Consider the following 14,513-nt stretch of genomic DNA (forward strand, 5'->3'; position numbering starts at 1 on the left):
TTGTAGCTCTCCCCGCTGAACTCAAGCTTCACTACTTATGTTCCTTGAACGTTCACTATTCAGTCCTGAAAAGTGCTTGTGAAATACAAATCAAGTTTAAAAAGAAGTCCTGGTTCAGAAAAGTCCATGTAATTTTGCTAGACATCTCCTATTGCAACTAAATGAAAATATATTAACACTTTAAAAAATACTAATTTTCTAAAAATCATTAAAGGCATGCAGCTAATGTGAAACTATGATGAAATTTATATCACTTACAGAGCTGATTTACATACAAGAGATAAAGGAGGGACTATAGCAGCATCCTTTTGATAGACTTGGGACACTGACATATTCATTTACTCAATAACTACTTATCGAGTGCCTAAGTGTATGTGTGTGTACTCAGTCGCTCAGCCTACTGCATGCCAGACACTGTTCTAGACGCTGGGGATAGACTGAACAGAACAGACAAAAAAATCTGCCATCATGGAGCATGTATTTTAGTGATATGGAGTAAGACAATTTAAAGGAAGAAAATGAAGGGAATAAAAAGCAGGAAATTCAAAGTAGTGGTTACTTTGGAGGGAGGGAATGAAAGAAGACAGAGGAGGGAAGGGAGAAGAGCACCAGGAGGATGCAGGGAATAAAATGTTCCTAAAGTTGAGCGGTAGTTTTTTGTTGTTTTTTTTTTAATGAGAGTTACCGTTGTTGTGCTTTGTAACTTGCATGTCTGTTACAGATATTCATTTGCATATACTGATTATTACATCAAATTTTATCTGAGCCACTCCTCTGGACTGGAAAGTATAAACAGTGGCATGCCTTTGGATAAGAGATTTGTCCGGGCTAATTTAAAATGTCTATGGGAATATGGGATGCACAGTGGAGTCTGACCTGACTGGAGAAATTCTAAACTTGTGGGATTACACTGCCTTTTGAAGAGAGCAAGATAATATATTTAGAAGAGATTTTTCCAGTTATATTAGAGATGGTGAATTCTGGGTGATCACTTATCACACAGGAAAGCAATCAATGGAGCATCTATTAGAATGGGAACTTCAAGAGACCAGAGATTTTTATGTTTTGTTCACAAATTTTTAGTTTTTAAGTTTCTTTCACAGGCATGTTCCCATTTGATTCTACAACAAGTATTATTAGCCCATTTTATGGATGAGAAAGTGGAAACTCAAGTTAGCACTAATTGGTGCTATTGTTTGGCCATCGGTGCTAGTGTTTGGGCTCAATCTTCACCTTCACGGCACATGATATAGGACACAGCACCCTTGAAGTTCAGGATTTACATGAACCCACATTTATTTACGAAGTCAAGAATAGATATTAGAAATAAGTCTCAGAGAGTTACATTTAAAGCAATAAAAAGAAATACAAGTCCACTCTGGGAACAGAAAATGGGTGGAACTCATTACGATAAGAAGAGGCACACGCTAAAACTACACATGCTCTCAGGAACATGTTTACATGAATCCCTAAATGACAGATTTACACTCAGCTATTTATGAAAAATAGGATAGCTCCAGGGCATTTCTTCCCTGAAAGACTGCTGTACATTTTTACAAAATACCCCTTACTGTTATTCCTGGGGTTAGAATACAGAACCAAATAAGTATTATGGCAATTATCATGTTCTTATGACAAATTACATTGTCTAGTTCCAAATCATGTCTTCCGCTCATAATTCCCAAGGATTTGTTGTGGTTATGCTCCTAATCTGAATCTGATATTATTTCAAAAGAGTTGACAAAGCCCCTGTCAACTGCTTTTCCCCCCAAAGAAGAACACACTCTTGATCTTTTTTTTTTTAAAAAGCATGTGGGTTAGTTTGCTTAAAACAAACATAGGGCTCTCGCATGGACAAAGTTCAACCCTCAGGCATATGAACATCACATGTAAACAAAACCCTCTGTGCCCAGGTCACTGACAGTACCTTCAACCCTAGATATTGATCATGAGGGAGATAACCAGAGGACACTTGGCTTGAATTAACCAGGCCCCCAACAAGAACCTTACAAGCTCACAAAACTTTCTGAAGGAGTCATCATAAGGTTCTCTTTGCATCAGAAAGTCAGCAAAAGAGTATTATTTACCCAATAAACATAGTTTTATGATCTCACTTCTGCAGGGACAAACACTGTCAAACAAAATGGCTCATTTTTCTGTAATAAAATGAATTTGAATGAACAACTTAAATCAATATTAGGCAGCCAAATTATATGTATTAATATTCGCACATCATTAGCCAAATCCCAAGTGAATTGTTTCATTACTAAAGGTAATGCTAGGTTTGACTTTTCATTTCCATGGATATTAACTTATATATTTGGTTGAAAATAACTTTTGTTTGAAACCCAATCTACTTCTGCTTTCTGTTATACACACACACACACACACACACACATACAGACATACATCATTATGTATGTGTTTGTATATATACACACATGCATACTCATGGCAAGAAGCTTCAGGTCAAGACAAAATGTGTTCCTTGTTCTCTCAGTTTCTCTTTTCAACTTCACAGCTTTCTCTGGAAAGAGGGGTACACATAAAACTCACAAATAAATATGTAAAGTCTAGAATCATAGTGAAGCAAAATCCAAAAATAAAAAATAAAGCACAAAACCTATATAAACAAGAATTGGATGAAAATCTCAACCTGTCCCTCTCAATAGCATTTCACTTCAAAATCACTGTTCAGACCCAGAAAAATGAAGGACACCTTTCAATGTCTGAGACTAAACCAAAATAGGGTGTTGAGAATCAGGGTTGAACTGGACGTCAGGGGAGGTAGGGTATGTTTCTGGCCTGGAAAGTGGACAGGATGGCAACTGTGAGAGCCTCTGATCAGTCAATCAGCAGGTTTTATATGGTAGATTCTGTGACAAAGGCTAGAACATTCCCACTGAAGTTGTCCAGACCAGTACTGTCTGGTTGAAATATAATATTAGCCACATATGTATATTTTTAAATATCTTTAAATATCCTGGCAGCTACATGAAACATTTTCAATAAACAGGTAGAATTAATTTTTTAAAATAAATTTTCTTTAACCCAATATCCAAAAATGTTATCGTTTCAACAAATATAATCAATATAACAAAGTTATTCATAAGACATCTTACCTTTTCTTTGTTTTGTAAACTGTTCAGTTCTGATGTGTATTTTACTTTGCAGAGCATCTCAGACTAGCCACATTTCAAGGGCTAAATAGCCCAGATGGCTGCCATATTGGATACTGCAGGTCTAGGTGGAGAAATCAGTCCCTTAGAGGTAGCGTTGCAGCCCTCACCCTCTAGTAGATACCTCAGATTTACCCTCAAAACCATGCTCCCTGCTTCATGCTTACTTGCTGTCCCCTAATTGATCTCACTCAGGTTTACTCTTGAGAAGAAACATTATTTAAGAAAAAGCACTTTACATTATTAGAGTGGCATTATGTGAAATAACTAGAAAGGGCTAGGTTTCCTTTTCTTGAAGAAGACAGTGCTCAGCCAGGACTGAGGGTACAGAGGGCAGTGATGGGACATGATGAAATCTAGATACTGGGCTTCTGATGAGAAAAGAACTACATAAGGTTATTACCCAAGTGATTCTGTGATTCATACTGCCCAAAATTTGTGATCTGAGTTATGTCAATAAAGAATAAGCCATGCATGCACCTGCCTCTGGCTAGTATGGTTTCTGAATCTAGTGGCTGAATCTCAATATCCACCTCTTTCTTGACAGTTGTTTGACATTTTAAAGATAACCCTCCACCTTTCCATTTTTTTGTTGAACTTGAAGATGGTAACAGAAGTTCAAGAAGGAGGGCAGTTTCCTTTCTGTAGGAGCTGTCATGTTCCTGCATCTTATTTGCATACATTTCCCCCCAGTTAAAATAAATTCCAGAAGCTAACTTTATTTTCTAAAAATCAATGTGTTTAAAAAAAAAAAAAATGTGTTTTCTTTGCCCTGTATGGGCCTTTTGCAGAAGCAAACTACTTCTAGGCAAATGGTTTACTGTGGGTCAGGTTGGTAGAAAATCTCCTTTAAATAGCATATCTTAAATAGGCCACTAGCAACCTCAGTCCACACATTCACAGTTTTCCTATTTTCTTTATGATGTGGGTGAAGAAACACAATTATAAGATCCAAACTTCTGGATAAAGGCATTTTTTCCTCTTTGAGGATGAAATTACAACTCACTGTGGGTTTCTTTCAAAAAGAAGTAGAGTTGCCATTAAGGAAACTACAGACCATTTTTTAAAAAAGCTTAAATCAAACTTCAGGACTAGTAAGGTTTACAAACATTTTAATTACTTTCCCCAACATCATATTCCATCTGTCATTCCACAATTTGCCTCAAAGTTATGAAAAAATTACTTAAAAAATTTTGCAAAATTAGTAAAATACAACCCAAGCAGCACAAGAAGCAAACACAAGAATGGAAGAACATTTTATCAAATTTTCTATCCCTAGTTAACTAATTTTACATTAGTAAGGTCCCTGTCTTAGAACTACTGACACTGCTCCCCAACAGAATCTTCTATATAACAGTGAAAACGTTCCATTTCTGCACGGTCTAATATGGTAGCCACTAGCCATATGTACTACTGAGCACTTGAAATGTGCCTAGGACAACTGGGGAACTGAATTTTTTTAAAAAATTCAAACAGCTATATGTGGTTAGTGGTTACCATATTGGACAGCATAGCTATACATAGTTAAAGCAGACACCAGACCACTTAAGTCTCTGCCTCTGTGGATACAACAGCTTTGAGTTCTAAGGACCATTTAAAATACAAAGCACTTGATGATTTCCTTTTTGAAAAAAATAATTAAATAGAATGGCCTTACAAAGTCAGATAAAAAAATGTCTGTGAGAAATTCTCTAAGGATGATACTACTCTTTAGGACGAGCCACTAAGAAGGATGGAGAATGAATGTTCTGGAAATATGGGTCCATACTACAATTCAGCTCTACAACCAACTAGCCGAGTGGCACTGGGCAGGCAGTTCCTGGAGTTACTTAGACCCTGATTCTTCCTTATACAAATGCCAGAATCTTCTAAACAACCAAGGTCTGTCTTTGGTCCAAACCTACAATGAAATGTTAAATCAATCCAGCTCAGGGGGTAAAAAAAAAAAATTCTCAGGCAGAAATTGTGTGTGGTCTACCTGAACACCATCTGTAACTTCAGCTCCTTTATATATTCACTTAAGATATAAACTAAGGAACAGATATTCTACTGCCTAATGATTCAGAATCTGGGAGCTTCACGAGATGATAACAGGACTTATATCCTCACACAAAAACAATGCTTCTGTAATGTCAGTGAAGAAAACCAACTGAATGCTAAGTAGCACTTTCCCTTTATTTGCCCCCCTTTTTTTCATTGAGAAAAATTTCAAACCTTTAGAAAAGTTGCAAAAATAGCACAATGAACACCTAATATACCCTTCACCTTGCAAGACTATTCTCAAGTACAGATACAAGCCCAGTCTTCTAGGTGTTCGCTCTACAGAGTACCGACTTGGTAGCATCTCCCAGTTCATATTGCTCATGAGAATGAGCTTTGGTCAAACTGAGGTGACGGTCTGGATAACTACTGAGGACAACAAAATAAAGCATAAGAATATAACTGTATTTGCTCTGTCAACCATGACGTTAAACTCTAATGTCAGCAACTTTTGTGAATAGAGACAGAAACAAACCAGTTTCTCATGTTTCAAAAGGGAAGAGCACACTCTTTAAAACAAGCCAGACTTTGCTTCAATCCTGTTACCGCAAATGCAAGCTCTGAGCCCTCACTGAACCTATTTCTCAGTTTACAAAATGGGATATAACGTCTACCTCAGAGAAATATGTGAGATGATGTACACAGAACGACACATAGCAGCCACTCAGTCATGTCAGTTGCGTTTACAGTTTACTAAGAGTTTTCCCAAACAATATCAGCAAAGACAACCCTGTGGGATAAATTCGTCAGATATCACTATTTCTGATTTACAGCCAAGAGAACTGGGGCTCAGAGTGTTAAGGAAGGAGAGAGGAAAGAGAGATACTTGGCCTCTAACAAGCAGGCATGCTGACCAGGTCTGCGGAGGGGATGCTCTATCACCTCTGGGGATGCTCACCTCAACTCCAGGCAACAGGCTGTCACAACTGCAGTTTGCAGCAAGACATATAAGGCTCAGAGGAGCTAACTACACCAAAGGCCACAGAGCTAGCTGGTTGGTTTGGTTAAATATCTGGTCAAAGTGCCTATGTAAAGGGTTTAGGAGCTTTGTCAAGGGCTCAAGAGCCTTGATTAATGGTTTAAGAGTCCTGGTAAAGGGTTTAACAGTTCTGAGAGGATTTGAGAGTCTTGGTTAAGAGGGTAGGTGCCCCAGCTAAAGGTTTAAATATCCTGGTTTAAATGTCCAGAATCTTCTGATTCCACGTTTAGGGCTCTTCCTACAACATCTAATGAAGGTACATTTCAGAAGGTGGGATCTCTCTCCAGCTCAAGGGAGCAGATTGTTTCTCCAGACCTAGCAGTTCTGCCAGGCCAGTGGCATCCAGCCTCTTTCCTCGACAAAGCATTCTCCTCCACAGGCCACCGGGGCAAGGGGTGACTGGTGGCCTGCACAGTATGTGAGTAATATATATCTCAATTCCAGGAATGTAACAATGTCCCCTCTGATCTGTGGTGATGATGACATTTTAAACAAGGTTAGTAATTGAGCACCTTTCTAGAGAATGTCTGTTGGAACTCAGACATTGGGTGATTAAAAATAACACTTGAAACTGCTAAGGTGATTCTGTGAATGGGCTGAAGCTGGGTGACATGGCTGACTGTTGAAGCAAGGCCATGCTATCATGAGGCCACACTGTAAAGACTATATATGAAGACTGGTCCCCACAAAGGTGTTCAACTTCGAGTAACTGAAGGAAGAGGCAGGTTATTTGCACAATCATCTGGTGAATGGCTCTTCCCCGGTACACACATTCCATCTTCAGTCTCAGACCCCAAGTGCCCTGGCAGAGCAGATTGTGTGTGGATCCAGCATATTCCTACCTGGGTTTCCTCTAACCATGGAGACTTTAAACAAACCTCTGCATTCGTTAGTAACTTTGAGATACATGAGGAGTGAGCTCTGTCACAGCCCCGAAGCTGCATCACAGATGGACGCATCCATCTTGACCCTGTGACCAGAATCCATGTGAGAAACAGCACAGCAGCTCCTTTCCCCACTGAGCAAGTGGAAAGAGAAGCAGCAAAGTGCTCGGAGGATTTGCGAACCATTAACAGGAAAGTAGACCAAAGGCAGGGTTTCTGAAACATCTCTAAATAGCAATTTGACCAACATAAAAACAGATGAGAAAAGAAAAAGGGAGAAAGAGAGAACAAAGAAGGGAGGAAGGGAGGGAAGCAGCCATTCATTTTGAAAATTCAATGACATATTTCAGGAGCCATGAAATGTGAATACATTCATAAAAGATAAATCATGGATGAGTGACAGCTGCGTGCCATTAATCTTAGGACTATCACTAGGTTCCTTTCGCTTTCTCTATATCTAACAATCTTGGCAGGAATCTTGATCCTCTGGCCAAAAACTCTTCCCCAAACCATACCAAGATGACACTGCTCATGTACAGGTTTTCCAATCCCCAAGCCTGGTTATCTTCACCACTGTGTGAAATCAGGAGCCCTGCAGGGCAGCAGACGGCCCTCAGCAGGACAGACACTTGGCCAGGCCCCAGGGGGCAGCGCAAAGGACACACTGTCCAGTGAAACCCCGCATAGACTGGCCTTGGAAAATACAGGGGGTTTGCATCACCCCAAAGCTGACCCCCAAAGAGAAGGTCATCACTCAAAACTCTTCATGGGGTTAGTGGGAGCAGGGGAGGCATCTGGCATTTTAGCAAAAGTTCACAGATCAGCGGGCCCTTGTCAAACACTGCGAACAAGCTGTTATGCCTGGGAAGAGCCACCTTTCCTCACAGATTCTATGTCACTGGGTTCATCTCAGGTACCACAAAGGACAGTGAGAATCTAGAAAGTTAAAATGAGGTGTGGAAAGGTCACCAGAAAAACAGCCAAGAAACAACAGCTTTCATCAGTAAATGATTTCTCTCAGGGGATTAATTCTCAGCTCTGCAATTTTGTCAAATTTGCAATGTTTTTGAAATTGCAATTTTTTGTGCACGATTTAAAATAAAAGATCAAATCCTCCTGCCGTTCTAGGTAATTGAGATTAAATTACCAGCAATTAACACTAAAACAAAGGTAAAGATATTTGGCTTACACATAATTGAATATTTCTGAAGTTTAAAGATGTAGAAGACTTTTCAATGTGAACTTCTCTGTTTCAACAAAGATATCCTGTTTTGCAGTATTAGATCCATGGAGTTTCTAATTACACGTATATAAGTCTTGGCAGCATGATTACAGTTCAGTTTTGCCTTCTGAATCTAGGAATGTGAAAGATTTGTATATGTCACTGGTTGTGAGTCATCAGTAACAAGTAATGAAAATTCCTATTTATCATTTCTAGGATCAACACCAGTTTGACAGCAGAAAATGGCATTATTTCCTTGGCCCAAATTACTGTTGTAAAGAATCTGGAAAAATAAATCCCTCAGTCCATTCAGGAATGTTCTTTTCCCAATTAAAGTTTCAAAGACTGCACATAACAGTGAGTTTTACTTTTTTCTATTAATATTTGCATTTTAATTTCAAAAGTCCCTGTCAATTTCATTTCTATAATCCAGTCCATTTATATTCTCAAAATCTTAACTTCTTATCCCAAGAATCCTTTTAATATTTAATTTTTTACCTTGCTCAGTTACTGAAAAACATCTCGAAGTTTCTTTATCTATTATTTTACTTGAGTTGATTTTTCTTCTTCTTTTTTAAAATTTCTTTATTTTTTAGTTAAAGGATAATTATTTTATAGAATTTTGTTGGTTTCTTCCAAACATCAACATGAATCAGCCATAGGTGTACATACAGGGTCTCTGTAATAACTTAGAAGGGTGGGGTGGGGATGGAGATGGGACGGAGGTTCCAGAGGGAGGGAACATATGTATACCTATGGTTGATTTTTTTTTCTTTAGTCTGTGAAATTATCCATTTGGTGATCACTTAAGTAATACACAAAAAGTTCTTACTTCAATTATAAAAGCAAATCTGACTCATGATCATTAAGAAAAGTATTTTGCAAATCAACAATTGTTTATTTCAGAATATAATCAAGTACCACAGGCTAGATTAAAAGCTTAAGGATAGGGATTCTGTGCGCCGCCCCCCCCCCCAATTTAAAATAATAAAGGTAATCAAACTTTCCTGCCAATCTAGGTGATTGTGAAATTTAATTACCAGCAGTTATCATTAAAACAAAGGCAAAGCAATTTCTTTTATACATAATTGAATATTCCAGAAGCAAATTTCTAAAGAGTTCTCAGAAAATGTATTTAAAAATTAATTTTAACCTGATTATTTCAACTGATGTGTCCCAGCTGGTAATGTAGAATAAATGAGATGCTTAGGTGATGTGGTCCACCAATAGCAGGTAAGAACACATTTATAGGAAAATCAGATAACGTTAAGCTTAATACTGAGTAAACTGTTAGATTTTTACTCTTCACACAAATCCATCCAAACGTAAACCTCCCACAGCTATTCATCTAAGAGAAGTTTACCCATGGTATTCTATTTGAGTTCACCTCTCCATATGCTGGAGACTACAGAATCAACTGTCCCCTTCTTAGTGCTCAATTGCTCAAATATATCCTGAGGTGTGGAGAGCTGTACCATCAAACCCACTGCTACCTGAACAGAAAGAAATCCTCCCACAGCAGCAGCCTTGAGTGATCTGACAGTTCCATGATTGAGGCTGTTGATGGGCCTATAAGCATAACTGTCCAGAGAAGAGGAACCACCAAAAAAAACAGATGAATAGCCAATTAGGCTATGAACTTCCCTATCTCCAGGCCTTTGCCTAAGATCTTCCCTCTCCCTAAAATGCCTTTCCTGCTGTTTTCTGAAAACATCCCACTCATCCTTCAAGGCCCAAGTCATAAGTCACCCCTGCTGACCCCTCACAACTGAGCAACTCGTCCCTGTACTCTCCTCCCCATAACTCATTTTCTCAAAATAGAATATAGATTGTTGTTTGTCCATCTCTGCTGCTGGATGGCGAGGGAAAGGATCTTGATTCATCTTTCTATTCCAAACACTTTGGATTATGCCTGAAACCTAAAGAAACTTAGTAAATGCTTGTTTAATGGAGCTCAAACCTCAAGACCAAATTGAACACGCAATGCAAGAGGCAGATTTGATACGTGTTAGACTTACTTCTGTACTAAAGTCTGAGCCAGTGAAAGCTTTTATTTTTTCATTCCTCCAAGGAACAAACTTTATTCACACTGAGCACTCATTAAATGCCACACCCTGTGCTAAATGCTCTCTACACATTACCTCATTTAATCTCCACGACATTCTTACGAACGAGTCCCTATTGTTAGCATTAGATGAGGAAACTGAGGCTTGGAGGAGTTAAATAACACACCCCAACTTATCCCCTGGTGGAGCCAAACTCAAGGACAATATCACAAAGCGTCAGAGCTAGAGGGCTATGTGTGTTAGTCGCTTAGTAGGGTCCAAATCTTTGCAACTCCATGCACCATAGTCCACCTGGCTCCTCTGTCCATGGAATTCTCCAGGCAAGAATACTGGAGTGGGTTTCCATTTCCTTCTCCAGGGGATCTTCCTGACAAAGGACTGAACCTGTGTCTCCTCCAGAGCAGGCAGATTCTCTACCATCTGAGGCACCAGGGAAGCTCTAAAGAATCCGTAAATTATTTTCCTCACTTAACCTCCTTGAAGCTGAGGCTGAGGCCAACCTGAGGCCTGGCACATAGTGGGTCCACCTACTATGGAAAAAACAGTGATTTATAGGCTGATGAAGTGCCCTCTTTTCTCAGACTCTGACCTTTGCCTGAGAACCCAGCTGCCATCACAAACAAGCTCTATTCTTTCCTGCCCAACACTTCTCACAGGTGTGAATTGCTTGTGTTTTCTGAATTATTCATGATCCACATGATGGTAAGAGTGCTTAAAAACAGAATTCTGGTTCTCATATTTTTCAAGACGAAGTGCCTGATTAATTGATGAATTAGCCAATATAAGCTCATGGGCTAGGTTGATTCATATTGCCCACTTTTTGAATCTCAGCTTTCCTGTTATCTCTCAGTTTTCATTAGGATTTAAAACAGTGGTAACTAAAGCAAAAAATATAATAGACCCTTCACACACATCTCTATCCTGTCTACAAAGCAATTAACATCATCTAAAGCTTATACTGTGCTGCTTCAAACCCATGTATTCTTCCTAAGGCTGAGTTAGGTTTTTTCAATAAGGCTCCTTTAGCTTAAGGAGATATTTCATAAGATCTAAAAATTCAGATGCCACAGCACCTGTAATTTATACACCAGTAAATCATATGATAATACTGCCTTATTGTCCTTTCTCTTGTCTTCTTTCCCTTCATCACCACTCTCCCACCAGTTCATCTTCTTGTGGGCCATTTTCAAAGAGGGATAACCATATGCTAACCATAAGCCAACATCACTGCATTTTAAATTCCATGTTAGTCAACCAAAATGAATTGAAAAGCAGCATCAGTGGTTTGGGGGTACTAAAAATAAGCTGTAGCATTTGCTGAGTTCTCAGAATTAAAACCACAGGCGGTCAACTTGTTGCTGCTCTTAATAAGATATGACTGTTCTGCCCTATTGGCTGCTACTACCAGAAACTTTGACTACCTCGTACACATAACAACACTGTGCTTTTCATCAGTTGGTAATGATCAAGAAAGGAAGTGCTATTTCACTGGAACTAAAACCTGCCGAAAAAGATAATAGATGATTTTCAAGTAATCACCGTGTTCCATGTCACAACTGCACCTTAGTCAAATCACCTTGCATTTATGATTTAATTAGTCACACATCTAGAGATAGTGTTCCTTAATGCCTGGCTTGCTGTCCAATGCCTCCAATAGAATGTTTCTTTCTCCGAGTTTAATTTTTGGAGTAATAATTTAAAACGGACACACAATAGAAATTAATACAATATTGATATATTGAGCATTTCCATTAGGACTTCAAGACCTTCTTGACCCCTGAATACTGTAAACTACAGTAAATGTCTTGTCAGCTATCCCTTTAGGGTTTGTCATTAAAGTTTTCAATGACCAGAGCGGTAGAAGCATTCTACCTAATGCATCATCCTGATTAGAAACCTGTCATACTCAGAATCCAGAGGGTCTGCTTCTATTGATTCCTACTCCTTCAGATTCATTAGCGATTTCTTCTCTTCAATTAGACCCGCTGATCAACCATAGAAAAGCTGAAAGAAGCCCTTCCTTCGCTCAGCCACAATTGAAAGAAAAAAAAAAAAAATGTATGCCTGGAAAGTAAAATTACCAAACGTATTCCAAGAGGCCACAGAGGAAAATCACACACACACACACACACACACACTTGCACACTTGAAACTGGGCAAATGGTCAGAGGCTGGGCTTGACCACCGGTCCCTAACTTCAATCAGAACCAGACCTAAATTCAATCAGAATGACAGAATCCCTGTATTACCCATATCTCAAGCCCATACACCAAGCGTACGTCTCCACGGAGCTAATTTCTGAAACAAACAAAGAAAATGAAGTATGCGAAGAGCTAGGCTTTGCTCCCCCTTGCCTTGAATCTGGGCATCCAGTGGAGTGGGCACCGCAGAGCCAGAGGGTCGGGGCGCCCAGCGGCACCCTTACCTTCCCCGCCCCGCCAGCCCTGGTTCAGCGGCGCTAGAAGAAAGTGCGAGCCCGCCCTGCTCGCCTCGCTTCTTGCCTGCTGCTCCACAAATCCCCCAAACCCCCACTTCTGCACACCAAGGGCGCCCCCGCTCTCCACCTCTGCGCTGTCAGACTCCAAGCGCGAAGGTGCTGTGGGCGCCCAAGGGTGCCGGCCAGCCAAACAAGTATCACAGCGGCCGCCTGCCCTCACTCCGGGAGAGCGGGCAGAACGGCCACAGGTAGGCTCTCTCCATCCCAGAGTGCGGGGCGCGGGCGGGGGGCGAGAGACCCCGCGGGGCAGCCGCTCCCGATGGGCTGAAACTCACCGGAGGACACCGAGGAGCCGGACAGGCTGGAGTTGCTGGACGCTGCCATCGCCGTGCGCCCCGCGCGACGCTTCTCGCTCAGCCCCAGAGCGGACGCCGCCGCCGCTGACCTGGCCCGGCCGCTCGCAGCCTCCGCGGCCCCCAGCCCATGGCAAAGTCCGGGGGACGCGCAGAAAGCACCAGCCTCCGGACTCTGCCTGCACTTCCTGCTCCGCCAGATGACGCGCTGCTGCCGCCGCTATTTATTTGTGGTTTCCGTCCCTCTCGGCGCCTTCGCACGCTGTTCTCCGGGTGTCGGGGGTAGGTGGGAGCGGAGGGAGACCGAGGGGCGGCCGGAGCGGACGAATCGTGCCTCCCGCCCAGCCCCAGCTGCGGTCCGCGCTCCCCAGCGCGCGGCTGGGACCCGGGCTCCCGGGCGGCCCCGAGTCCCTCCACCAGCTCCCCGCGGGCTCCCGCCTCCCCGGCGGCACTTCAGGCTGCCCGGGCAAAGGCAGCGGGAGACAGACAGACAGAGCGACCTCCCCCTTCTCCCTCCGCCCCAACTCCTCTCTCGCGCACACAAAGGAAGGAGAGGAGACGCGGGAGCTCCGGGGCTGGCTCAGCGGCTGCGGGCTTGACAGCTCCTGCGACGGGGGCTGGAGGCGGCGGCTACGGACTGCTGGGCGGGGGGAACACTGGCCCGGGGAGCCAGACCCAGAGGTGCCAGAGAGGCCGCGGGGGGGCGCGGGACGAGCGTGGCGGCCGTGCGCCGCGCTGCTCCAAGGGTTTGAGGGCGCCCCGAGTGGGGCGTGGGGGGAAGGTGGTGGGTCGCGGCGCCCCCGGCCCGACTAAGGAGTAGCGAGACAGCCCAGGTGGGATGCAAAGGATGAAGGCGGGGTCACTAGGGACACGATGCCAGGCAGAAGGGGGCCTGGGATGCCAGAGAGGCTGGGGAGCGCTCCTTCCACTCCCCTCCAAATTGTCCTTTGTTGCTCTGGAGCCGAGGATCCCTGCCCTGCAAGAAGGTGCGTTTCCTAAAAGACCCTCAAAACACCCCGCAAGCCAGTCGGGCTGCACTTAAGTACCCCAGCCACCGGACTGCCCGACGGGTCCACTGGGCTTCTGAGATGGGCCTTCAAAGAAATAGAGACGTTCCAGATATGTCATCAGGCCCACACAAAGCCGGCAAACAGAAAGGTTCTCAGCCTGTGTCTTGCAAAGGATCCTCACAAAAGACCTAAGACTTGGCAGCAGGTCCAACTGTGCGCTAAGGAACTGCTAGGTGTGAGGGAAAGAGACTCCGCACAAGGCGTGTACCTTACCCCTGTATTTAAAACTAAATTAATTTAACTGGGAGGAAATATCATGCCGATTTTTTTAAGTCTATTTCAC

The 14,513-nt window shown here is 42.3% G+C and overlaps 1 protein-coding gene across 1 annotated transcript in view; it reads right to left on the reverse strand.

Moving 5' to 3' along the window:
• CHN2 (chimerin 2) overlaps positions 1–13,674 on the reverse strand; it is a 324,197-nt gene extending 310,523 nt beyond the window's left edge. The window contains exon 1 of the mRNA XM_043871642.1: positions 13,143–13,674. Coding sequence (XP_043727577.1) covers positions 13,143–13,191 — 49 coding nt within the window. The 5' untranslated portion in view covers positions 13,192–13,674. The remainder of the gene's footprint in view (positions 1–13,142) is intronic.
• Positions 13,675–14,513: the final 839 nt, after the last annotated feature.

This window comes from Cervus elaphus, chromosome 18, assembly GCF_910594005.1.
Source record: "Cervus elaphus chromosome 18, mCerEla1.1, whole genome shotgun sequence".
NCBI classification, from domain to species: Eukaryota; Metazoa; Chordata; class Mammalia; order Artiodactyla; family Cervidae; genus Cervus; species Cervus elaphus.